Genomic DNA, 26,697 nt, shown 5'->3' with positions numbered 1-26,697 from the left:
CCATGTTTGCTGTTGTTTTGATTCTAAAATAGCATTCAAAATTTTCCTTTTGTTTCTATGCTCTAGAACAGCTCAAAAAGTTTTCTGAGGGTCACATCTTTGGCAACTTTTTTTTTAATGAAATCTGGTCTGTTAAGACTTTGTCTTCCTAGGGTCATCTTTGGTAAATTATATTTTCATAGAGATTATCCATTTCAGGTCTTCAAACTTCTTTGCATTTAATTGATAAATCAATTTCTTATGATTATTAAAATTCTATTTCTGGATTATTCTCTTTTGTTATTTTGTATTTTGAGTATTTATGCTGTCGCCCCTAGCTACTAGTTTTTCTAACTCCAAAATCAGCAAACTTTTTTGTACAGGGGCTGATAGTAAATATTTTAGGCTTTGCAGACCAAGCACATTATGTAGGTACTTATATAAAAGAGAAACAATTTTCTACAAGAGTTTTATTGATGACATTCATAATATAATATAGTAATACTATATTAAATACTTTTTTTAAAAAAGTAATATTGATCCACTAATGAGAAAAAGGGAATTCTTTTTTAGGAGATAAAATTTTGCTTAATTGGGGTTCAAAGTGTGTGTTTCCTGTCATTCAAAACATTACAAATGTTCATCTGTTAATGCTGATCTGTAATGAGATTTACATGTTTCATATTTGAAAGTGCCTTTTTACACAGATGGGTACTGCCAAATTCTGATATCAATCCATGAGCATTTGATTTTAATTAAGTATATTAATCACTGGGAAGGCATTTATAGAATTCTATTAAATTCTCTGATATTTGCCTTTTAGCATGTCATTACTTTGCAGACTAAACACTTGCAATTGAAGGTTAGGTGGAAGCTCCTCAACTACACAGTTAAATAAATTTTGAAATAAGGATTTTTTTTTGCATTTGCATCGAGGTCCAAAAAAGAGTTTCTGGAACTTTAGTTTGAGCTCACAAAATTTATCTGCTGAAAGGCTGCATGGGGATGGAGGCCTAACTTCTTGTTTTAACTGTTGACACCACAAGAAGTATAGAAAGTGTTAGGTTGTTGTTGAAATGACTTTACCTGCTCTAAAGGCCAATGTCCAGAGTCATTCAGTACTTGATAACAGTAGTTAAAGGTGGTTCTCCTCATTCAGAAATATTTCAATCTTGGCCCTGAGCTCAAAAAATTTGCAATAAAGTGTTATCACTGCTAAATCATTGAAGTGTGGTAGAGCAGGTCAGGATATTCAGCTCCTATTTCTGACAAAAATTCACAAAACTGATGATGGTTAAGTTCATAAGAATAAATGAAGTTCACTATTGACACTACTGGTTTTATAACACATGATAGATTCAAGCACTTTCTGCAAAGTACCTGCTGATAATACAATTTGTACAACTATGCCTTTTAATGCTCCACATATATTTTTACTATCAATTGTAACACATCTTAGCAGATTCCATCTTAGGTTGTGCTGAATCAGTGTTTTCTCATCGTCTTTGAAAATAACCTCTTCCGTACTTGTCACAGGCAGACTATTCACAAAGGCTAAATCTTCAAACTTCGCATTGACTCTGAATAAACAACTGAACAGTATTGGTAATATTTATTTACTCACTGAGAGAGACGGAAGACCACTCAATCTTCTGCCTTGTTTTTTTTTTTTTTTTTTTTTTTTTGCGGTATGTGGGCCTCTCACTGTTGTGGCCTCTCCCGTTGTGGAGCACAGGCTCCGGACGCACAGGCTTAGTGGCCATGGCTCACGGGCCCAGCCACTCCGCGGCATGTGGGGTCTTCCCGGACTGGGGTACGAACTCGTGTCCCCTGCATCGGCAGGCAGACTCTCAACCATTGTGCCACCAGGGAAGCCCCATATGTGTCATTTTAAAATACCTTATTGTAATTTCCTATCTACTTAACTGCTGCTATGAGGGTCACAGGGACCCTCGTTTGTAGGAAGAATGACGCCGCAACTCTTATGAAGCTATAGTAGGAAGCAAGATTTGAAAGCACTGGCAGGTTTTACATTAAATATACTGTATAGCTATCTAGTCTATCATCTGCCACCATGTCTAAAATACCTCTGTAGTCCAAACTCATTTATTTGGGTTTTAATTTCTTCTTTAGTCCACTATTAAACTGGATTAGTACCACACAATCTATTAATGGCAATACCTGATCAGAAAGGAGCTGGCATTGACATTTGGAAGCAAAGAGCCCAGAAAGGAGCAAATTGCAGTCAAGAAGGGATGAGGGGTACCTGGTGTTCAACAACAGGCTGAAAAGTCAGGTCATCGATGGCCCTTCTTAGTATCTTAAGCAACAACTGTCATTTGTACCTCTGTTTTCCTCAGATAATTCCACCTTATAAGTCATAAAAAGTTGGAAAAAGTAATAGCTAATGCTTATTATTACAGTCTTTAAAGACACATCTGTGTTCATTTGGTTTTTATGATGCTGTGATCCTTATACAAACACACACACTGTATAAACAAGGTTCAGGGGTGAGGCAAACACCTTGTTCCACAAAACAGCCAGGCACTTTCAGCGTCTTTCTGTACAGATGAGGTAGGGCTGGGGTTGCAACGTCATGCCTAACCTGGGCTTCAGATTTGGAACCAGTTCATGTGGAAAATGCAAGTGAAATCGCTGAAGCAATGTTGTAAAAAACAGGAACATTTCCATCCGAGCCAGCTGTTCTCCAAGACAATGTCTTCTCCCTCAACATAAAAAACAGGCATAATAATTTTTCTGAATCCACAATATCTACCAAAATTTATGTCTAATACGTACCATTCAGGAAACCTGGAATTTAAAGAAACTTAGAGGAAGTTATGTTTATTTTATTCATTTCTTTTTAATAAATTTATTTATTTATTTATTTTTGGCTGCGTCAGGTCTTCATTGCTGCTCATGGGCTTTCTTTAGTTACAGCGAGCGGGGGTTCCTCTTCATTGCAGTGCGCAAGCTTCTCATTGCAGTGGCTTCTCTTGTTGCGGAGCATGGGCTCTAAGCCCATAGGCTTCAGTAGTTGTGACTCGTGGACTCAGTAGTTGTGGCTCATGGGCTCTAGAGCACAGGCTCAGTAGTTGTGGCAGATGGGTTTAGTTGTTCCACGGCATGTGGGATCTTCCCAGACCAGGGCTTAAACCCATGTCCCCTGCATTGGCAGGCGGATTCTTTTTTTCTTTTTTATAACATCTTTATTGGAGTATAATTGCTTTACAATGGTGTGTTAGTTTCTGCTTTATAACAAAGTGAAGCAGTTATACATATGCATATGTTCTCATCTCTCTTCCCTCTTGCGTCTCCCTACCTCTCACCCTCCTATCCCACCCCTCTAGGTGGTCACAAACCACCAAGTTGATCTCCCTGTGCTATGCAGCTGCTTCCCATTACCTATCGATTTTACGTTTGGTAGTGTATATATGTCCATGCCACTCTCTCACTTTGTCACAGTTTACACTTCCCCTCCACATATCCTCAAGTCCATTCTCTAGTAGGTCTGCGTCTTTATTCCCGTCTTGCCCCTAGGTTATTCACAACCTTTTTTTTTTTCCTTTTCTTAGATTCCATGTATATGTGTTAGCATATGGTATTTGCTTTTCTCTTTCTGACTTACTTCACTCTGTATGACAGCCTCTAGGTCCTCAGTACAAATAACTCAATTTCGTTTCTTTTTATGGCTGAGTAATATTCCATTGTATATATGTGCCACATCTTCTTTATCCATTCAACTGTTGATGGAAATTTAGGTTACTTCCATGTTCTGGCTATTGTAAATAGAGCTGCAATGAACATTTTGGTACATGACTCTTTTTTTTTTTTTTTTTTTTTGTGATATGCGGGCCTCTCACTGTTGTGGCCTCTCCTGTTGCGGAGCACAGGCTCCAGATGCGCAGGCTCAGCCGCCATGGCTCACGGGCCCAGCTGCTCCGCAGCATGTGGGATCTTCCCAGACCGGGGCACGAACCCGTGTCCCCTGCATCGGCAGGCAGACTCTCAAGCACTGCGCCACCAGGGAAGCCCAACATGACTCTTTTTGAATTGTGGTTTTCTCAGGGTATATGCCCAGTAGTGGGATTGCTGGGTTGTATGGTAGTTATATTTTTAGATTTTTAAGGAACCTCCATACTATTCTCCACAGCAGGTGTATCAATTTACATTCCCACCAACAGTGCAAGAAGGTTCCCTTTTCTCCACAACCTCTCCAGCATTCATTGTTTCTAGCTTTTTTTAAAAAAAATTTTTTTACATCTTTATTGGAGTACAATTGCTTTACAATGGTGTGTTAGTTTCTGCTTTATATCAAAGTGAATCAGTTATACATATACATATGTTCCCATATCTCTTCCCTCTTGCGTCTCCCTCCCTCCCACCCTCCCTATCCCACCCCTCCAGACGGTCAAAAGCACCGAGCTGATCTCCCTGTGCTATGCGGCTGCTTCCCACTAGCTATCTATTTTACATTTGGTACTGTATATATGTCCATGCCTCTCTCTCGCTTTTTCACAGCTTACCCTTCCCACTCCCCATATCTTCAAGTCCATTCTATAGTAGGTCTGTGTCTATTCCTGTCTTACCACTAGGTTCTTCATGACATTTTTTTTCTTAAATTCCATATATATATGTTAGCATACGGTATTTGTCTTTCACTTTCTGACATATTTCACTCTGTATGACAGACTCTAGGTCCATCCACCTCATTACAAATAGCTCAGTTTCGTTTCTTTTTATGGCTGAGTAATATTCATTGTATATATGTGCCACACCTTCTTTATCCATTCATCCAATGATGGACACTTAGGTTGTTTCCATCTCCCGGCTATTGTAAATAGAGCTGCAATGAACATTTTGGTACATGACTCTTTGAATTATGGTTTACTCAGGGTATATGCCCAGTAGTGGGATTGCTGGGTCATATGGTGGTTCTATTTGTAGTTTCTTAAGGAACCTTCATACTGTTCTCCATAGTGGCTGTACCAATTCACATTCCCACCAGGAGTGCAAGTGTTCCCTTTTCTCCGCATCCTCTCCAGCATTTATTGCTTCTAGATTTTTTGATGATGGCCATTCTGACTGGTGTGAGATGATATCTCATTGTAGTTTTGATTTGCATTTCTCTAATGATTAATGATGTTGAGCATTCTTCCATGTGTCTGTTGGCAATCTGTATATCTTCTTTGGAGAAATGTCTATTTAGGTCTTCCACCCATTTTTGGATTGGGTTGTTTTTTGTCATTGAGCTGCATGAGCTGCTTATAAATTTTGGAGATTAATCCATTTTCAGTTGCCTCATTTGCAAATATTTTCTCCCATTCTGAGGGTTGTCTTCTGGCCTTGTTTATGGTTTCCTTTGCTGTGCAAAAGCTTTGAAGTTTCATTAGGTCCCATTTGTTTATTTTTGTTTTTATTTCCCTTTCTCTAGGAGGTGAGTCAAAAAGGATCTTGCTGTGATTTATGTCATAGAGTGTTCTCCCTATGTTTTCCTCTAAGAGTTTGATAGTTTCTGGCCTTACATTTAGGTCTTTAATCCATTTTGAGCTTATCTTTGTGTATGGTGTTAGGAAGTGTTCTAATATCATACTTTTACATGTACCTGTCCAGTTTTCCCAGCACCACTTATTGAAGAGGCTGTCCTTTCTCCACTGTACAGTCCTGCCTCCTTTGTGCATGGGTTTATCTCTGGGCTTTCTATCCTGTTCCATTGATCTATATTTGTTTTTGTGCCAGTACCATATTATCTAGATTACTGTAGCTTTGTAGTATAGTCTGAAGTCAGGAAGCCTGATTCCTCCAGCTCCGTTTTTTGTTCTCAAGCTTGCTGTGGCTATTCAGGGTCTTTTGTGTTTCCATACAAATTGTGAAATTTTTTGTTCTAGTTCTGTGAAAAATGCCAGTGGTAGTTTGATAGGGATTGCATTGAATCTGTAGATTGCTTTGGGTAGTAGAGTCATTTTCACAATATTGATTTTTCCAATCCAATAACATGGCATATCTCTCCATCTATTTGTATCATCTTTAATTTCTTTCATCAGTGTCTTATAATTTTCTGCATACAGGTCTTTTGTCTCCTTAGGTAGGTTTATTCCTAGATATTTTATTCTTTTTGTTGCAATGGTAAATGGGAGTGTTTTCTTGATTTCACTTTCAGATTTTTCATCATTAGTGTATAGGAATGCCAGAGATTTCTGTGCATTAATTTTGTATCCTGCTACTTTACCAAATTCATTGATTAGCTCTAGTAGTTTTCTGGTGGCATCTTTAGGATTCTCTATGTATAGTATGTCATCTGCAAACAGTGACAGCTTTACTTCTTCTTTTCTGATTTGGATTCCTTTTATTTCCTTTTCTTCTCTGATTGCTGTGGCTAAAACTTCCAAAACTATGTTGAATAAGAGTGGTGAGAGTGGGCAACCTTGTCTTGTTCCTGATCTTAGTGGAAATGCTTTCAGTTTTTCACCACTGAGGACAATGTTGGCTGTGGGTTTGTCATATATGGCCTTTACTATGTTGAGGAAAGTTCCCTCTATGCCTACTTTCTGCACGGTTTTTATCATAAATCGGTGTTGAATTTTGTTGAAAGATTTCTCTGCATCTCTTGAGGTGACCATATGGTTTTTCTCCTTCTATTTGTTAAAATGGTGTATCACGTTGATTGATTTGCATATATTGAAGAATCCTTGCGTTCCTGGAATAAACCCTACTTGATCATGGTGTATGATCCTTTTAATGTGCTGCTGGATTTTGTTTGCTAGTATTTTGTTGAGGATTTTTGCATCTATGTTCATCAGTGATATTGGCCTGAGTTTTCTTTCTTTGTGACATCCTTGTCTGGTTTTGGTATCAGGGTGATGGTGGCCTCATAGAATGAGTTTGGGAGTGTTACTCCCTCTGCTATATTTTGGAAGAGTTTGAGAAGGATAGGTGTTAGCTCTTCTCTAAATGTTTGAGAGAATTCACCTGTGAAGCCATCTGGTAGTGGGCTTTTGTTTGTTGGAAGATTTTTAATCACAGTTTTGATTTCAGTGCTTGTGACTGGTCTGTTCATACTTTCTATTGCTTCCTGATTCAGTCTTGGCAGGTTGTGCATTTCTAAGAATTTGTCCATTTCTTCCAGGTTGTCCATTTTATTGGCATAGAGTTGCTTGCAGTAATGTCTCGTGACGTTCTGTACTTCTGCAGTGTCAGTTGTTACTTCTCCTTTTTCATTTCTAACTCTATTGATTTGACTCTTCTCCCTTTTTTTCTTGATGAGTCTGGTTTATTAATTTTATCTTCTCAAAGAACCAGCTTTTAGTTTTATTGATCTTTGCTATCATTTCCTTCATTTCTTTTTCATTTATTTCTGATCTGATTTTTATGATGTCTTTCCTTTTGCTAACTTTGGGGTTTATTTTTCTTCTTCTTTCTCTAAGCAAGGTTAGGTTGTTTATTCGAGATGTTTCCTATTTCGTAAGGTAGGATTGTATTGCTATAAACTTCCTTCTTACAACTGCTTTTGCTGCATCCCATAGGTTTTGGGTCGTCGTGTCTCCATTGTCATTTCTTTCTAGGTATTTTTTGATTTCCTCTTTGATGTCTTCAGTGATCACTTCGTTATTAAGTAGTGTATTGTTTAGCCTCCATGTGTTTGTATTTTTTACAGATCTTTTCCTGTAATTTATATCTAGTCTCTTAGTGTTGTGGTCGGAAAAGATACTTGATACATTTTCAATTTTCTTAAATTTACCAAGGCTTGATTTGTGACCCAAGATATGATCTATCCTGGAGAATGTTCCATAAGCACTTGAGAAAAATGTGTATTCTGTTGTTTTTGGATGGAATGTGCTATAAATATCAATTAAGTCCATCTTGTTTAATGTATCACTTAAAGCTTGTGTTTCCTTATTTATTTTCATTTTGAATGATCTGTCCATTGGTGAAAGTGGGGTGTTAAAGTCCCCTACTATGAATGTGTTACTGTCGATTTCCCCTTTTATGGCCGTTAGTATTTGCCTTATGTATTGAGGTGCTCCTATGTTGGGTGCATAAATATTTACCATTATTATATCTTTTTCTTGGATCGATCCCTTGATCATTATGTAGTGTCCTTCTTTGTCTCTTCTAATAGTCTTTATTTTAAGGTCTATTTTGTTTGATATGAGAACTGCTACTCCACCTTTCTTTTGGTTTCCATTTGCATGGAATATCTTTTTCCATTCCCTTACTTTCAGTCTGTATGTGTCTCTAGGTCTGATGTGGGTCTCTTGTAGACAGCTTATATATGGGTCTTGTTTATGTATCCATTTAGCCAATCTGTGTCATTTGATGGGAGCATTATTCCATTTACATTTCAGGTAATTATCGATATGTATGTTCCTATTCCCATTTTCTTAATTGTTTTGGGTTCGTTATTGTAGGTCTTTTCCTTGTCTTGTGTTTCTTGCCTAGAGAAGTTCCTTTAGCAGTTGTTGTAAAAGATGGTTTGGTGGTGCTGAACTCTCTCAGTTTTTGCTAGTCTGTAAAGGTTTTAATTTCTCCATCAAATCTGAATGAGATCCTTGCTGGGTAGAGTAATCCTGGTTGCAGGTTTTTCTCCTTCATCACTTTAAATATGTCCTGCCAGTCCCTTCTGGCTTGCAGAGTTTCTGCTGAAAGATCAGCTGTTAACCTTATGGGGATTCCCTTGTGTGTTATTTGTTGTTTTTCCCTTGCTGCTTTTAATATGTTTTCCTTGTATTTAATTTTTGACAGTTTGATTAATACGTGTCTTGGCATATTTCTCCTTGGATTTATCCTGTATGGAACTCTCTGTGCTTCCTGGACTTGATTAACTATTTCCTTTTCCATATTAGGGAAGTTTTCAACTATAATCTCTTCAAATATTTCTCAGTCCCTTTCTTTTTCTCTTCTTCTTCTGGAACCCCTATAATTCGAATGTTGGTGCGTTTAATGTTGTCCCAGAGGTCTCTGAGACTGTCCTCAGTTCTTTTCATTCTTTTTTCTTTTTTCTGCTCTGCAGTAGTTATTCCACTATTTTATCTTCCAGGTCACTTATCCGTTCTTCTGCCTCAGTTATTCTGCTATTAATCCCTTCTAGAGTATTTTTAATTTCATTTATTGTGTTGTTCATTGTTGCTTGTTTCATGTTTAGTTCTTCTAGGTCCTTGTTTAATGTTTCTTGTATTTTGTCTATTCTATTTCCAAGAATTTGGATCATCTTTACTATCATTATTCTGAATTCTTTTTAAGGTAGACTGCCTATTTCCTCTTCATTTGTTAGTTCTGGTGGGTTTTTATCTTGCTCCTTCAACTGCTGTGTGTTTTTCTGTCTTCTCATTTTGCTTATCTTACTGTGTTTGGGGTCTCCTTTTTGCAGGCTGCAGGTTCGTAGTTCCCGTTGTTTCGGTGTCTGTCCCCAGTGGCTAAAATTGGTTCAGTGGGTTGTGTAGGCTTCCTGGTGGAGGGGACTAGTGCCTGTGTTCTGGTGGATGAGGCTGGATCTTGTCTTTCTGGTGGGCAGGTCCACGTCTGGTGGTGTGTTTTGGGGTGTCTGTGGACTTACTATGATTTTAGGCAGCCTCTCTGCTAATGGGTGGGGCTGTGTTCCTGTCTTGCTAGTTGTTTGGCATAGGGTGTCCAGCACTGTAGCTTGCTGGTCGTTGAGTGAAGCTGGGTGCTGGTGTTGAGATGGGGATCTCTGGGAGATTTTCGCCGTTTGATATTATGTGGAGCTGCGAGGTCTCTTGTGGACAAGTGTCCTGAAGTTGGCTCTCCTACCTCAGAGGCACAGCACTGTCCCCTGGGTGCAGAACGAAGAGCCTTTCATCCACATGGCTCAGAATAAAAGGGAGAAAAAGAAGAGAGAGAGAAAGAGAGAAAGAGAGAGAGAGAGAGAGAGAAACAAACAAAGAAAGGAAGGAAGGAGTGAGTGATGGAGGGAGGGAGGAAGGAGGGCAGAAAGGAAAGAAAGAAAGAAGATAAAATAAAGTAAGATAAAATTATTAAAACAAAATTAATTATTAAGAAACAAACAAACAAACAAAGTGGACGGATAGAACCCTAGGACAAATGGTGGAAGCAAAGCTATAAAGACAAAATCTCACACAGAAGCATACACATACAGACTCACAAGAAGAGGAAAAGGGGAAAAAAAATAATTCTTGCTCTCAAAGTCTACCTCCTCAATTTGGGATGATTCGTTGTCTATACAGTTATTCCACAGATGCAGGGTACATCAAGTTGATTGTGGAGCTTTAATCTGCTCCTTCTGAGCTTCTGGGAGAGATTTCCCTTTCTCTTCTTTGTTCTCACAGCTCCCGGGGCTCAGCTTTGGATTTGGCCCCGCTTCTGCGTGTAGGTCACTGGAGGGCATCTGTTCTTCACTCAGACAGGATGGGGTTAAAGGAGCAGCTGCTTCGGGGACTCTGGCTCACTCAGGCCAGGCGGAGGGAGGGGTACAGAGTGTGGGTCGAGCCTGCGGCGGCAGAAGCCGGCATGACGTTGCACCAGCCTGAGGTGCGCCATTCTGCGTTCTCCTGGGGAAACTGCCCCTGGATCCCGGGACCCTGGCAGTGGCAGGCTGCACAGGCTCCCCGGAAGGGGGGTGTGGATAGTGACCTGTGCTCGCACACAGGCTTCTTGGTGGCAGCAGCAGCAGCCTTAGCATCTCATGCCCGTCTCTGGGGTCCGCGCTTTTAGTCGTGGCTCACGCCCGTCTCTGGAGCTCCTTTAAGCAGCGCTCTTAATCCCCTCTCCTCACGCACCAGGAAACAAAGAGGGAAGAAAAAGTCTCTTGCCTCTTCGGCAGGTACAGACTTTTCCCCAGACTCCCTCCCGGCTAGCCATGGTGCACTAACCCCCTGCAGGTTGTGTTCACGCCACCAACCCCAGTCCTCTCCCTGCGCTCCGACCGAAGCCCGAGCCTCAGCTCCCAGCCCCGCCCGCCCCAGTGGGTGAGCAGACAAGCCTCTCTGGCTCGTGAGTGCCGGTCGGCACCAATCATCTGTGCAGGAATCTCTCCACTTTGCCCTCCGCACCCCTGTAGCTGTGCTCTCCTCCGCAGCTCCGAAGCTTTCCCCCTCCGCCACCCGCAGTCTCTGCCTGTGAAGGGGCTTCCTAGTGTTTGGAAAGCTTTCCTCCTTCACAGCTCCCTCCCACTGGTGTAGGTCCCATCCCTATCCTTTTGTCTCTGTTTATTCTTTTTTCTTTTGCCCTACCCAGGTACGTAGGGACTTTCTTGCCTTTTGGGAGGTCTGAGGTCTTCTGCCAGCGTTCAGTAAGGTGTTCTGTAGGAGCTGTTCCACGTGTAGATGCATTTCTGGTGTGTCTGTGGGGAGGAAGGTGATCTCCGCGTCTTACTGTTCCACCATCTTCCCTCTGTTTCTAGCTTTTTATATGATGGCCATTCTGACTGGTGTGAGATTATATCTCATTGTAGTTTTGATTTGTATTTCTCTAATAATTAATGATGTTGAACATTCTTTCATGTGTTTGTTGGCAATCTGTATATCTTCTTTGGAGAAATGTCTATTTAGGTCTTCTGGCAGGTGGATTCTTAACCACTGCGCCACCAGGGAAGCCTGGAAGTTATGTTTATTAAAGGATTTTCTTAAGCCGCAAAGAATAGAAATTGGCACTTTGGTTCCCAGAGGCCATTTCTTCATCTTCTTTTGTAAGGTCATGTACTGTTGTAAGCTCATTAGTTCTGTTCTCCACTTCCTTTGCATGTGGCAACAGAGCCTGAGATATGCCATGAAAGATGTGAGGTGTGACACTTTGTTCTCTTGACCCAGGAGAAGTTCATTTCATTTCAAATGACTGCATGTGTACCCTTCCCCAGTGAAAGGATTTTTCCAGTCGATCTTCCATGGGTCTCGTGATCTGTGTACTTGTTCACAGGAGACGCAATATTTTTGGAGATGAGGTATAAGAATTGAGAGCCAAGAGAGCTAGATTCTAGTTTCACTTCAAGTTATGATGCCATTCCTGTCCCTGGGTCTCAGTCTCTCAAGCTGCCTGTTACTGATTTCTAGCTCTACAAGTTTTGATTACAAGCCAAAATCCACAAGCAAGAAAGTTTCAGAAAAAGCCAGAGCTTCTCATCAATTTCTTTCTAGCTGCTAAATTATGGCTTATTTTGAGTAGAAAGAGGTGTTAATGAGCTCTAATTAAACCATTCTCTCCTGTAAAATTCAATACTGTTTTCAGAGTTGGGATATTAACTCTACAAGAGAATGCTTCAGATTAAGGTATTATACATGATAAATCAGCATTATACTTTTTCCTAACGTTATGCCCCTTTGAAAGTTCTCTTACCTAGGGAAAAGGGAACCAAAGCTTCCTTCTTGGCAAAATATCCATTGCTGTCCAGAAATCGGTCTGGATAGAATATTTCTGGGTCTCTCCAATACTTTTCATCGAAGTGTACAGAATAAAGATTTGTAATTACTGTTGTGCCTTTAGGAATGGAATAACCACGTACAACTGCATCCTCAGAGGTTGCATGGAAAATCCCTAATGGCACTATATTACAGAATCTTAAAACTTCATGTAAAACTGCCTCGGTATAAGGCATTTTGCATTTGTCATCCCAAGAAGGTGTCCCACTGGGTCCTATAATTAAATCAATCTCTTTCTGAACTTGTCCTGTAAGAGAAAAAGTGTTCAAGTTATTATGCACTTCTTAGAATTATATCTAAAGTAATTTCCCTTTAGGATAAAACAAAAGATAACCTGTAGTAAGCCAACAAGGTATGGGTACACCCAGATTCAGATTTTTCATTATCTGGGAGTTCTATTTAAATATGTGCCACATATCTTATACAACCAGTACCCAACGCTCTAAGTAATTTTGTTGTGAAAAACACATTATAAGTAATAAAAATAAAAATTAAACAAATCTAGAATTAGAATAACAACACTCTCAGCAAGGAAAAGAGTGAAGCATAAAAACTTAAATTAAAAAAAACTAGGGTTGGGACTTCCCCGGCAGGCCAGTGGTTAAGACTCCATGCTTCCACTGCAGCAAGCACGGGTTCGATCCCTGGTTGGGGAACTAAGATCCTGCATGCAGCGTGGTGCAGCCGAAAAACAACAACCACCACCACCACCAGGGTTCAGGTCCCAGCTCAGCACTAGAAGGGAGTGAGCAAATCAGTCACTCAGCCTTTTCCCTCATTTATGAAATAGGTATTATAAGACATCTCTGAGGTTTTTATACAAATTTAGATAACAGTTTTGAAAACCTTATAGCTATTCAATGCTTCTCTTTTTGGACAGCACAGCAGGAGTTCCGAAATAGAATGCCTTGTACAAGGCCAAAGACTCTAAAACATGTGTGAGCCTTAAATGTAAGAACAGACCTTGAGATCACTGGAATCCTTACCTTGAATGTTAGGATAAAGGGCCATGAAAAGAATTGCCCACCGTAGCACATTGGTTGTAGTTTCAGTTCCAGCAATGATGAGTTCACCCACAGAGAAAATCAGGTTTTCTTTGGAGAAAGTAGATGATGGGTCATTTTTACCTTGATCCATCTCATCTAAATAAGCATCAACAAAATGCTGAGGTAACTGAGGCTTTCTGTTGATGGAAACTTTTTCAATAAGCCTGGAGAGAAAGTCATAGACCACAGCTGCATTTCTAAACAGTTGCTGATGTTTTCCAAAAGGTAAGATGCCAATCCATGGAAAGGCATTATAGAGGAAGACTGAGGCGTTGGTGGCTAGTTCCACATTTTCACTAAATAACTCAATCATGTGCTGAAAATCAGTGTCTTCATAAGTGAATCGTTCTCCAAAAATTATCAGATTGGTTATGTTTGAAACGGCATTTGTTATTAATTGTTTAAAGTCAAAAGGGCTACCATTGTATGTTTCAATAGCATCAATGAAAAATTTGGTTTCTTCTAAGATTTTAGATTCAAAAGACTTTTGACCATATCCAAAACAGCGAAAGCTGTTTACAGCTAATTTTCTGTGATCAACCCATCCTCGGCCATATCTGGAATTGAGTAAGCCTAAAAAGAAAAAGGGATGGTTAGTCATTCTTCTCCAAATTATCTTTCTATGATACTATTAAAAAATTTTATCATTCCTACATCCCTGTATCTAACAGCTAAAAATACTATGCAGGGAAGAAAAAAAAAAAAAAGATGGTTATTCATTCTTCTCCAAATTTCCTATAAAACTAAAACTAGACCCAGTAGTTAAGCCCTATTCTTTACTCCTCATTAGCCATGGAATATTATAAACAGATAAAGCTTATCCATACTTCTCATCTGGGCACAGGCAGAAAAGACCTATAATCTCCCACCACAAGAAACTGAACTGTCTTCTGTAATTCAACCTGGGTGAGCAAGGCCTTGGGTGACCTTATTATTCAACTTCTATTATAAGCCTAATTTACAAAAGACGAATGACTGTGTGTTCTATGGGCAAAATTTTATCCTGGACTAAACACATACCTGAGAAATCATCCTTCTCGAATTAGAAATTTCCTGCCTTAAGAGACTAGATTTTAGAATACAAATTTCCTCCCATTAAAGGCATATGTTACCTAATACTATAACTGGAAGTGGCAAGGATGGCCTGAATGAGGTGTCAACGTAGTGGAAATACTCAAGCCAAAAGCAGGTGCTAGGGACTGAATGTTTGTGCCACCACAACATTCAAATGTTGAAGACTAATCCCCAATGTGATGGTATTAGGAAATTAAGTATTTGGGAAATAATTATGTAATGAGCCCTTATGAATGAGCTTTAGTGCCATTATAAGAAGGGATGTAGGAAGAGATGACTGCTCTTGGTTATGTGAGGATACAAGGAGAAGACGGCAGTCTGCAAGCCAAGAAGCAGGCTCTTTCCAGACACTGTTCTGCTAGTACCTTGATCTTGAATTTCCTAGCCTCCAGATCTGATAGAATAACTGTCTGTTGTTGAAGCCACTTAGTCTATATATTTTTGTTATAGCAGCCCAAACTAAGGGGACAAACATGAAACTCAAACTTCTAATATTGATATTGCTTGCCTTGAAATCTCAGTCTCCACAGTATACTCTGCTGTTCTGATATGTCTACTATGGAATATTTTCCCTTTAAATCGATTATCAAGAAAAAAACTTCTTCAGCATATATATTTCTGTAACGTGTAGTTTACTTGGAATTTCATTCATAATTGGTACATAGGTATACCTATGATGAAAAATGTCATGTTCTCTTGTCTACATGAAGTACCTATGTAATTTACATTTCAAAAACTTTTGTGCAACAGTTTTTGAATTTGGAACTTATGATGAAATTAACCATACATAAGGGGGCCTTTAACGCTGTGCAGCAATTTTTTTTTTTTTTTTTTTTTTTTGCGGTACGCGGGCCTCTCACTGCTGTGGCCTCTCCCGTTGCGGAGCACAGGCTCCGGACGCGCAGGCCCAGCGGCCATGGCTCACGGGCCCAGCCGCTCCGCAGCATATGGAATCTTCCCGGACCGGGGCACGAACCCGTGTCCCCTGCATCAGCAGGTGGACTCTCAACCACTGCGCCACCAGGGAAGCCCATGTGCAGCAATTTTATATGCCATATTCCATTCTCTTTTCTATACTCCCAGATGACTATTCATTCAACATAATGTATTTCTGGAGCTAAAGTGTCTTAGATATATCAGTGAACAAAAGAGGCAAAGATGGCTATTTCTCATGGACCTTACATACTAGTGAGGAGAGACAAACAAATTATAGAGCAAGGAAGGAGACATAGGGTGGTCAGGAAAAGCCTCAGTGAGAAGGTGACATAAGTAAAGACATAGGAGATGGGAGTGAGTCAAGCAGATATTCAGGGAAAGATCACTGCAGGTAGAGAGAACCAGTGCAAAGGCACTGAGATAAAAGCAAGCCCAAGAGAAATGTATGCATATGGGATACATGTGCATAATATATGCATACAGTTACACACAAGAAGGTACACAGGAGCCTGATTATAACCCTATACTGGCCAGTCTGTGTGCCCAGGCATGGGCTGAACCCGCCTAAAGGGCCACTTTTTCCTATTCAAACAGTGGGTTTATGGTGGCTCTGATTTCCCACTTCCAAGTTCAGTGCATATGCATCTTAAAATAACACATCTAGGGAATTCCCTGGTGGTCCAATGGTTAGGACTCCACGCTTTCACTGCTGAGGGCCCAGGGTCAGTCCCTGGTTGGGAACTAATATCCCGCAAACTGGGCAGTGCAGCCCAAAAAAAAAAGAAAGAAACCACATCTAATTTTCTTTCTGTTTTTTTAAAAAAATAAATTTATTTATTTATTTATTTATGGCTGCGTTGGGTCTTTGTTGCTGCACGCGGGCTTTCTCTAGCTGCGTCAAGCAGGGTCTACTCTTCGTTGTGGTGCACAGGTTTCTCATTGTGGTGGCTTCTCTTGTTGCGGAGCACAGGCTCCAGGAGCACAGGCTTCAGTAGTTGTGGCATGCGGGCTTCAGTAGTTGTGGCTCATGGGCTCAGTAGTTGTGGCTCACAGAGCGCACGCTCAGTAGTTGTGGTGCACAGGCTTAGTTGCTCCACGGCATGTGGGATCTTCTCGGACCAGGGCTCAAACCCGTGTCCCCTGCACTGGCAGGCAGATTCTTAACCACTGCACCACCAGGGAAGCCCAACCCATCTAATTTTCTACTTATTTTTAATCTTACTATTTCTTTAAAAGTCTTAAGTTGAATGCATGTTTTTTCTTTCTTTATGATAAAAACAGTCTAAACTATAAGTTTATAGCTTCAAAAAACATACAGTTTATCCTAAATATTACTCTGATCACATCATACATTTTCATAATTTCTTTAAAGGTCTTCTATTATAATTGTGGTATAATTTCTTCTTTGGCCTAATTATTACTTGGAAGAGTATTTAAGAAGCTGGAGATTTGCTTTTTATTTATATTATCGCTTTCAAGTGTCATCATGCCCTGGCCTAAGAATTTGGCCTTTAAAACTGGTGTTTTCTTTGCATTAATTGATTTGCTTTGTAATTTAATATATGGTTAATTTTTATTTTTTTCCTTTTCAATCAATGTCTTCTTTAGTCTATGTAACCAAGATACTGTTGAATTTTTCTTTCAAATGAAGAGTGAAGCTCTCATTGAACTGGAAAATTTTGGAGATAAAAACTCTTATACTATTAAGTATGAAAACGGATGTATCTGACGTCAACATTCTATTTTAGGCTTTCTGTTGCTGCTTTCGTCTCATCCGTTCTGTTAACTTTCAGCCTTTCTCCCTTGTTGAATATGCAGTCATCCGACACTGATCAACACTAAACCATAGAGAATACTAGTCCTTTACACAAACCCACAATTCTTCATTTACATATCATATTAATTAGTAAAGAAAGGCTGTTTCAGGGTCTATAAGCTTATAAGTAAAATAATAGTAAAATGTCACCAAGCGCTCAAGACTAGCTTCAAAGATACTTTTGATTCAAGTATGTGTGCATGTATTCTTAACCTGTTTCACAAAACCTGCACATATTATTAAGTGCTAATTCTTTAAAACATTATTTACAATATTTATTAGAACTGGATTACAACAGTAGAATTAGTATGTACTGGCCTAAAATATGAATGTAATGCAGCCTGAAAGGTTCTCAAATATTAGGGTCTGTAACCTAAATTAACTAATTAATACTTTCTTGTTAATCAGTACAACAGAATCCAATCTCTATGTACTAAATTTACATAAAATAAGAAATGTGGGGACTTCCCTGGTGGCACAGTGGTTAAGAATCCGCCTGCAAATGCAGGGGACATGGGTTCAAGCCCTGGTCAAAGAAGATCCCACATGCCGCGGAGCAACTCAGCCCATGTGCCACAACTACTGAGCCTGCACTCTGTGAGCCACAACTACTGAGTCCATGTGCCACAACTGCTGAAGCCCGTGTGCCTAGAGCCCATGATCTGCAACAAGAGAAGCCACTGCAATGAGAAGCCCGCGCACCACAACGAAGAGTAACCCCCACTCACCGCAACTATAAAAAGCCCGTGCACGGCAATGGAGACCAAATGCAGCCAAAAATAAACAAATAAATTTTTTTTAAAAAGGAAGTGTGACTTAAAATAGTTTAGTAAATCATTAGGTAGGTGAAAATAAACATACCTCCCATTTTTGTCATCTTCATGAATAAAGGAAGGCATGGTCTGTCTGCAAAAATTTCACTTTGATGAACAAGGCATTCCTTTACTACATCATAGCCATTTAGAACCACTGCTGATATACCTCCAAGATCCAAACTGAAGATCTTTGAGAAGAAAAGAAAAACATTTAAATGGCAAAATATATGGAGAAATATAACCATAGAAATCCACATATACTAAGTCCAGCTCTCCCAGTATTTGTTACTCCCTGAAAATGCTGGCATTTATTACTCAGCTGACAATGTTTAGAGTGCCTTCTCTCTACAAGGCATGTCAAAGACCATAATTTCATTACTCATTCAGTGGCTCAAGACATAATCTTATAAATGGTGTAATGAAAAGAGTACCAGACTCAGGAGGCCTGGGTTCTAGTTTAAGCTTTGCCATTAAACAGATACAGAACACCTGGCAGAACCCTTAAACTTTTTGGGCTTCAGGGCTGCCACAGAAAATCAAGAAATACTTGATATTTATGCTCTTTTAAAATTCATTCCAACTCAAAACATTCAATGATATCTCAGAATCTGTTTACTTCCAAGATGAATGAGGAAGTGGCTCCATTTACACATCATTTATTATTCCAGGTTTAGGTGGGGGAGGGGATTGTCAAAGGCCTGAGAGACAACTTTTGAGGTATAAAATGTTGGGGCCCAGGATATGCAACCCCAAAATATGCCTCAATGGCATATTAATTATTTTGAATTAAAGTTACTGAAGAAATGGCCAACGCAAGAGGGATGCTCTAGGGAGTTCCCTGGTGGTCTAGTGGTTAGGATTTGGTGCTGTCACCGCTGTGCCCCGGGTTCGATCCCTAGTAGGGAACTGAGACCATGCAAGCTGCTCGGCACAGCCAAAATTTTAAAAAAAGAGGGACACTTTCTCTTTTTTGTCTCCCTGAAAGCAGGAAGTAAATCTCTCATGTGAAAGGTATACTCCATGCATCTGGAGGTAGGACACCCTTATTGCCAAAGATAGGGAATTTGGGGGTGAGAATCCTTTTTTAAACAAATCTTGTTACTTCTTTAATGTACTGCCCAAGCACAAACTCTCTTTAGATTCTTCACCAATTGGGCACCCAAAACCAAAGTTTCTTTGTCCTGTCAATTCTTTGCAAATTTATTGGTTCTTTGTCTAAGAAGTAGAAAATCTGCCTGCTTTGGCCACTTCCTCCATCCCATGTCTGTGAAACCTCCATGTGCATGGAGTCAAATGTGTTTCTTTTTCTCCTGTTAATCTGTCTTGTGTCAATTTTATTATTAGTCCAGCCAAAAGTACTCAAGAGGGGCAGAGGGGAAAATTTCCCTCTCCTCAACAAAACATACTGAAACTCACAGGCTTATTTATTTTGGCCCCTGAATTCCACGAAGTTAACAAAGAGGGCCCTAAGGGAATTTGACCTTGAAGGACTGGCATCCACACATTGGCACAGGTGGCTGCCCCTCAGCTAAAAGATGGAACACCCATCCTATTCCTTGCTGAAGCTTCTCATGTGCTTCACCACAGGTTCACTTACAACGTCACACCTCCTGCAGTCTATTCTAGCTAGCCCGATATAGAGGCCTAGGGAACAATGCTGCCGTATTAGTGGGATGCAAAGATTGCTTATCCCCATCCTCTCAGTGGGTGGCTGAGAGCTTTTGAGAGCCAAAACACTGAGTCAAGCCTCATCTCTGGGCAAACAGGTAGAACAGATTTAGCTATGATTCACACTACTTTGGGGGGTGGGGTGGGAGGTACCAGGAGACTTAGCAGAGAATTGAAGTTCAGCAGAAATAGTTACAGTAGCAAAAGTGATGAAGACCTCCAAGTAGTAAAGAATCAATCAGCTGAGAAGGGTCTTTGGCACAAGGATGGGCCCTGCCAACTGAGCAGTAGGTACATCCAGAACTTTGGGAAGCAGCATGGACTACCTGCCACAAGTAAAGGTATTAGTCAAAAGTGGCAGTGTAAGAGTTTCAGCACAAAGGAAGTGGTTACCAGCTGAGCAAAGATGGGGCTCTTTCAGTTCCCAAAGCAGTAATGGGATGGTCTTAAAATCTTTTCACAGAAGCGTAATTTTAAGCAGATATAAAGGAAAAATTCCTCGTCCTGTGTGTCTCCTCTACTCTCAGTACTCCACTACAACACCTATAACACCAGATGTGTGCAATTCTGGGACACCAGCTGGGTGTCCTACAATTTAACTCAATTCTGACATTATCTACCAGGAGAAAGTATCAGATTCCGCAGGTTAAGGGCTCAATAACACAAGAGTGCTCCTCCACTTCAGACTCCAATCACAAGTCGAGGTTGTTACCTGTGCTTCTGATCAAAGGGCTATAAATCAGAGGTTCCCATGACCTCCTCCTCAGGTTTGATTAATTTGATAGAGTGGCTCACAGAACTCAATAAAATATTTTACTTACTAGATTACCGGTTTCTTAAAAAAGGATGTAACTCAGGAGCAGCCATATGGAAGAGATGCATAGGGCAAGTGTATGGTCAGGCCACTCAAGATGGCTGTTCTCTTGCTCTCTGTATATTCCCTGCTCAACCAATGCCTGCTTCACCTATACCCTACTCACATGACTGACCTTCCTACATACTTGCCCCAGGCTCCAGCTACTGACTGTTCTTATCAAAGGGGCAGCGAGGGGCGTGCCCCTCTGCTAGTGTACCTGATAACCAATGAAGCAACCTGAATCAACTCCCCTGTAACTGGTAATCCCCCGCCCCCTTCCCCTGCTGCCAGGTCCTGCCTTCCACCTGCCATACACGATGGGGTATCACTCCAGGACCTTGCTTCAGTTATGTAAGATCCCTATCCACTGATGTCTCTGTTGCTGACTCCAGGCTCTTTCTTCAGTCTTGGAGCTGGGCAAGTACAGGCCTTGCTGGCCTGTGGGGTGCAGCCCAACAGCAAGGTATGAGGAAAGGGGTGTAGAGCTTCCATGCTCTCCCCAGGCATGCTAGCCTCTGCTCACCTCCACGTGTTCACCAAATCACCATGGAAGCTCTCAGAGCCCTATAATTCTGGGATTTTTATGGAGGCTTTATTACCTAGGCATGATTGATCAAATCATTGGTCACTGGTGACTGACTCAACCTCCAGCCCCCCTCCCTTCCCCAGAGGTAAGATGAGTAGAACTGAAAATTCCAACCCTCTAATCCTGGTTGGTTCTCCAGGCAACAAGCTCCCATCCTTAAGGGCTTTCCATTAACATTCACATAAACTCTGAGGTGGGTGAAAGGGGCTTATTATGAATAACAAAAGATGCATCTACCACTCTCAACACTTAGGAAGTTCCAAGGGTTTGGGGAGCTTGTGCCAGGAAAGGTACAAAGACCAAATACACATTTATTAAAAATCACAGTATCACAAGCAGAGACAATAACGAAGGGTATTAGTGAATAGGCAGTGGTCCTGACGCAGGAAAAAAATCCCCAACTTTGTGATTAAATCAACTTTGTGATCGATTTCACAACGATGGGATTACAAATTCTGTTAATAGGAAGGCAGAACAGACAGGAGAGTTAATTTCAGGGTAATGCTGTCAGGTTGTGGACACTAGAGATTGCAAAAACCAACTAGGAGCCATAACTTGAGAAAACTGTTATACAATCCACCTTTACTCAAAAATGAGATGGTCCTCTATTTCACGGTGAAAACTGGGGAAACTGTTACTTGAACTAGCATCTATTCAGGTACTTGCTCTTTTCAAGGACTTTTGGTAGAAGTTTGTAAATCAAATTGTGAAAATTCATCCTTATGCTGCTTTAATCTATGGAAGTGTCCAAGATTAGTTTTATATATTTTTAAATTTATTCAATAATTTTTATTATTATTATGGGGTAGTTATGATGCTGGCAAAGATGGAAACAGGTACACATGAAACAGCTTCTAGAAGTCAGTCTATGATCTTCAAGTCTTTTGCCCTATTCCCAAACTATCTCTACCCACGATTTTTCACTATCTCAGTTAATGACCATTCCAGCCATCCTTCAAGCTATATTCTGGTCCCAAACTGCCCATGGTTTTTGTTTTTTGGGGGTTTTTTTGGCCACACTGCAGCACACGGGATTTTAGTTCCCTGATCAGGGATTGAACCTGCACCCCCTGCAGTGGAAGCTCGGATTCTTAACCACCAGACTGCCAGGGAAGTCCTGAGCTGCCCATGTTGACTCCATTTTTCACCCAAGCCCCACATCACTGCTTAGCAGTCACGATGTCTCAACTTTAACAATACAGACAGAATATGACAATTTCTTACCACTTCCGTCACTAACACTCTAATCCTTCATTTCTCCCCTATGTTATCTCAACAGCCTCTTAACTTGTCTCTTTATAAGTGATTCTCAGCATGGCATACTCCTGCTTCATGGCCTTTGTGCTTGTTCCCATACCTAGATACTCCCATACCTTGCTCCTTCACTTCATTCAAATATTTGCTCAGATGCCTTTTTTACAGTGAGGCCTGCTCTAACCCATTTAAATTTCACCCCCTAGCATTCTCCATTTTCCTTACCCTAATTTAGTTTACTTCTTACTCTGTACTCTAACATATTATATACTTATTGTGTTTATATTGTCCCTATCCTGCTCCCCACCTCCCCTCCACTGGTAGAGTGTAAGCTACACGAGGGCAGGGATTTTCACCTGTTTTGTTCATTGCTAAATCTTCACATCTAGCATAGTATTAATACATAGCGTATGATAACAACTGATAAATATATGCTGAATTAAAGACTAGTGGGGGAGACACACATTTAAGCATATTATTACAACACTATGGGCTAAGTGCTAATAACAGAGGAATGTAAAAAGTGCTGTTGATGAAAACTGATAAATAACTGCCACACACTTTTCAACATTTGCTTGGGCTGTTTTCTCATTTGGAATGCCTACCTTGACTGCCATACCGTCCAAACCCCACCAAGTCTTTAAGGACCCACCTCCATGAAGCCTTTCTCGGTGCTCTCTCTTTCTCTTTCTCCCTTGAACCACCACAGCACATGCTTAGAAGCTCCCATGGCACTTATTTAATACTACCTAAAACCAGAAGCATTCATATTCCTGTCTTCTGCTTGCCTGCTAAATTATAAACTCTTTAGATTCAGTGATTTCATCTCTTTCATCTTTGAACGCTCCACGGAATCTCATTCAATGCCTTGCTTAAATCTCAATAAACGCTTACTGTATAAATAAATTATAGGTTGTCAACTCCACATGCCTCAAAATAATTATTTTATTATCCTTACATGCATTACCTGAAAATAATCTGTAAAAACTCCTTGTGCTAGCTTTGCTAGCTAGGGAATGCTTCTCGAAATCTGGGTTAAGATTAGTCACTGCAGAAGCTTACGCATTCAGAGTGAATCTCCAAGGAAATGCTAAGTCTCAGTGTGATACATTTCTGTAAAAGATTGTCTTTAAAATGACTGTATAAGTCTTGAGCACCGGTTGTCTTCCTTTCAAGAATTATGAAGGAGAATTGAATTCACAGACTTCATAAAAGTAGGTGTCACTTGAAGGGACTGTCATTTCTTATAAGCAATTTTAAAGTCCAGGGCTTGCTTTCTCTGAGCACACATCTCCAGATCATCAAGTAAGACAGTGGAAAAATAAGATTCTATATTTATAAGTACGACATATAAACAACTTTCCACAACCTTCTAGAAGTACAGGAGATAATAATTTCCTTCCACTTCCAAAAAAGGCATAGTATTTTAACAACTCATACTGTTAGCGGAAAAACTGACTGAAACTGCCCGCCCTGGCCAGGCAAAGACAGTAACAATTTGCATGAGTTATTTTATGACAGGAGATCCTGGTAAGGAATATAGAACTAACAAGCCACCAACCGGAAGAATACAGAAAAGGTCAAACAGAGAGAGGAGATGCCAGTCGACATGTCCTACCAACCTCCCAGAATCCTCCTCGCTGGAATCCATCTTGGCTGAGCAGTTGCGCGCCCACCAGAAAGGAACCTGAGTCAGAATGATTGGCCAGAGACAACCCGGAAACTAATCCCATCACCATAAAACCCGAGACTGCGAGCCACATGGCAGAGCAGTTCTCCTGGTTCCCTCACCCTCCTGCTCTCCACCCAGGCACCCCTTTCCAAAAGTCTCTTTGTCAGAACGCATGTCTCCTCAGACAATTCATTTCTTAGTGTTAGACAAGAGCCCACTCTGGGGCCCTGGAAGGGGTCTCCCTTCCTGCAACAATACCAACTTTGAGACTTTGTCAGAATTGGAAAATACCTCTGAGACAATGGGAGAACTGTAGGGGTGTTTCACAACTAAGATAAAGAGCAAGTAGCTTAAAGGGTTAATACAACAGGTGGTTTTCAACTTAAGTCTAAAACAGAGTTACTCAAACCATGTCTACTCTTCAATGCATACATCCTTTCCATTTCTGCTCCTTTTTCTTTTTCCTCTGCTCCTCTTATACCTAACAGCACAGGTTAGCCCTACTTAATTTTACCACCTTCAGTAAAAAGACCTCTTTGTAAAGAACCAAGGTTGCCTCAAATACATAGTTGTACCAGCAATAAAACTGGTTACTCATGCCAAATTCTTATCCAATGTACCAGATCTACCTATGCCAAGATGACAGTCTTCCAGCACATTTATAATTTGCAGTCTATTATAAGACTAAATTACCCCTCTCCCAAAGAATGTTCATAGTAAATACAGAGTTCCTTTCAGTTCAAATATCTACGTATGAAAAACAGTTCCCTATTCTGCATGACACCTTTTCACATAACTGGTCTAAAATCACTTTCTACTTTGTAGGCCTAATAAGTTGTTCTGTAATTAATAACTAACATTTACTCAAAGAACATTTGAGTAGCACTTAACTGTGTTCAGTTATTATTATTACCATTACGCATATCGCGAAACCTTAAGATTCAGACAAGTAAAGGTCAAGTTTTACCTGACGAAACAGGACTCAACCTCTCGTCTTGCGCTTTCACATCTTACGATTTCTCTAAATATTAATGATGCTTTGTACACCAGAGATCAAATATATTCAATGGAAATCACGGAAATACACTCAATTCCTGAGAACTGGAGGGTGGAAAATAGTATCTAAGAATTACACAATTTGCTTTATCTAAGCCCAGCCTCCCTTTAGCGACATATACCATCAGGGAACTGCAGAAACCTAGAATAATTATTGTAAAAGCTGGTTTAAATACGGATGTAAGCCCAAACCTGAAACACCGCAACTGCCAGGCAGCCCTGCGGTACTTTTCCTTCAAAACACAATTTGTGGTCGATCGTTAGATTAATTTTTTTCTCTGGCTAGACTGTAATTACCTAAAATTGGGCTGTGACTGCCTTCTTCATCTCTCTATCCCCAGCACCTGGCAGAGCCTGGCTGGTCGTTTCCTATAAAAGAATGGATTCAAAAGGAAACAAGTGAGCCATGTTAGTGCCAGTGTTCTGGAAACTTCTGCCTCCTCGAGGTCAGGACACCCTTCCAAACACAACCTAGCGTTTTGGCCTTTCCCCTGCTAGTTCGCAGCGGCGTGGCTGCCTGCAAGTCACTCAGCTGGTCTATGCCGCAGTTTCCTCCTCTGTAAAACAGGGAGGACCAAAGGACCTGCCCCCGGGCGCCCGCACTGCAAGGGAGGCTGGCCCACAGCCGGCGCAGTCTCCGTGTTTGCTGCGGGGACGCTCCTGGCTCCGGGCAGACAGGACGGCACTGCGACTCCGCACTAATTTTCACTCTGTTCATTCTCTCTTTCACGGTCATTTCCCAGAGGCCTTCACCTGCGCTCTCTCAGCCTCTCGGCAGACGCCTAGACCAGCCGTTCTCAAACGCAAACATCCAGCGACCTCCTATTAACCATTAACTCGGTCCTAGATTTCGGACGCCTGGTTTTCTCGAGAAGCCGTGGGTGGAAGCTAACCTACGCACTTCGTGCAGCTCCGTGGGCGCTAGAAGATGGTCGCGCTGAGGGTAACGCCCATCACTCCCGCCCGGGCTTCCGGCGCGGGACCCAGGCCCCACTGCGCAGGCGCGGGAGCGGCACCTCGTCGCCCTCGGGGGCGGGAGAATCCGGCCAGTACCCCCCGGGCGTCAGGTGGGAGGGGCTCGCGGCTTGGCCGGGCTCTCCCTCCCCCAGCGGCGCCGCTTGAGTACCTCGACCCCGGGCCTGGGAAGCCAGCTTCCCCTCCACGCTGCCGACACACAGAGAGGGGTCAGACAGCTCGCACCCACAAGCGTGGGTCATCCCCTCACCCCGGGAGGAATGCCCGAGCTTTCCCTGCCCGAGGCCCGTCGGCTGTACCTCGCCGTACACCTGGCTCTGCTTTTTCATGTAGACGTGGGGGAGCTCGGCCGAGGCGCCCAGCGAGTAGATGTTGCCGATAAATGGCAGCCCCGACGGTCCCGGGGGGAAGCCCGACGGCCGTCTCTGCTTCAGCAGCTGGCGGACCCCCAGCGCGAAGAGCAGCAGGAAGAGGGCGCCTCCGAGGGCAGCCGCGAACGCCTCAGCACCGTGAGGCTCCCACATGGCCCGGGCTGGGGCTGCGAAACCCCACCGCCCCGGGACCCGGCGAGCGCT

At 41.5% G+C, this 26,697-nt stretch overlaps 1 protein-coding gene across 8 annotated transcripts; it reads right to left on the bottom strand.

Moving 5' to 3' along the window:
- Positions 1 to 434: 434 nt before the first annotated feature.
- On the bottom strand, positions 435 to 26,697 carry CYP2R1 (cytochrome P450 family 2 subfamily R member 1). 8 transcript variants are annotated; one of them, XM_067749806.1, is made up of 6 exons: positions 26,422 to 26,505; positions 25,445 to 25,516; positions 18,102 to 18,243; positions 13,355 to 13,987; positions 12,286 to 12,615; positions 435 to 2,705 (listed from the first exon to the last, which is right to left on the bottom strand). In XM_067749806.1, the coding sequence occupies exons 3-6, from the start codon at positions 18,121 to 18,123 to the stop codon at positions 2,530 to 2,532; spliced, it is 1,161 nt and encodes a 386-aa protein (XP_067605907.1). In that variant the 5' UTR covers positions 18,124 to 18,243; positions 25,445 to 25,516; positions 26,422 to 26,505; the 3' UTR covers positions 435 to 2,529. The 8 variants fall into 8 exon arrangements, with proteins under 8 accessions (XP_067605907.1, XP_067605904.1, XP_067605908.1 ...); XM_067749803.1 differs by lacking the exons at positions 25,445 to 25,516; positions 26,422 to 26,505 and adding exons at positions 25,059 to 25,192; positions 26,049 to 26,125; XM_067749807.1 differs by lacking the exon at positions 25,445 to 25,516 and having other exon boundaries at positions 26,422 to 26,697.

This window comes from Pseudorca crassidens, chromosome 9 (assembly GCF_039906515.1).
Source record: "Pseudorca crassidens isolate mPseCra1 chromosome 9, mPseCra1.hap1, whole genome shotgun sequence".
Classification (NCBI taxonomy): Eukaryota; Metazoa; Chordata; class Mammalia; order Artiodactyla; family Delphinidae; genus Pseudorca; species Pseudorca crassidens.
The sequence above is the reverse complement of the archived record's forward strand: the minus strand, read 5'-3'. Positions and strand labels throughout refer to the sequence as shown.

Excerpts from the sequence above, each read along its gene's own strand:
- CYP2R1 (XM_067749807.1), bottom strand. The coding sequence starts at position 26,646 with ATGTGGGAGCCTCACGGTGCTGAGGCGTTCGCGGCTGCCCTCGGAGGC. Across the intron at positions 13,988-18,101 it reads GAAGATGACAAAAATGGGAG|GCTTACTCAATTCCAGATAT; the intron begins GTATGTTTATTT and ends TTTTCTTTTTAG. Across the intron at positions 12,616-13,354 it reads CCTTTATCCTAACATTCAAG|GACAAGTTCAGAAAGAGATT; the intron begins GTAAGGATTCCA and ends TTTCTCTTACAG.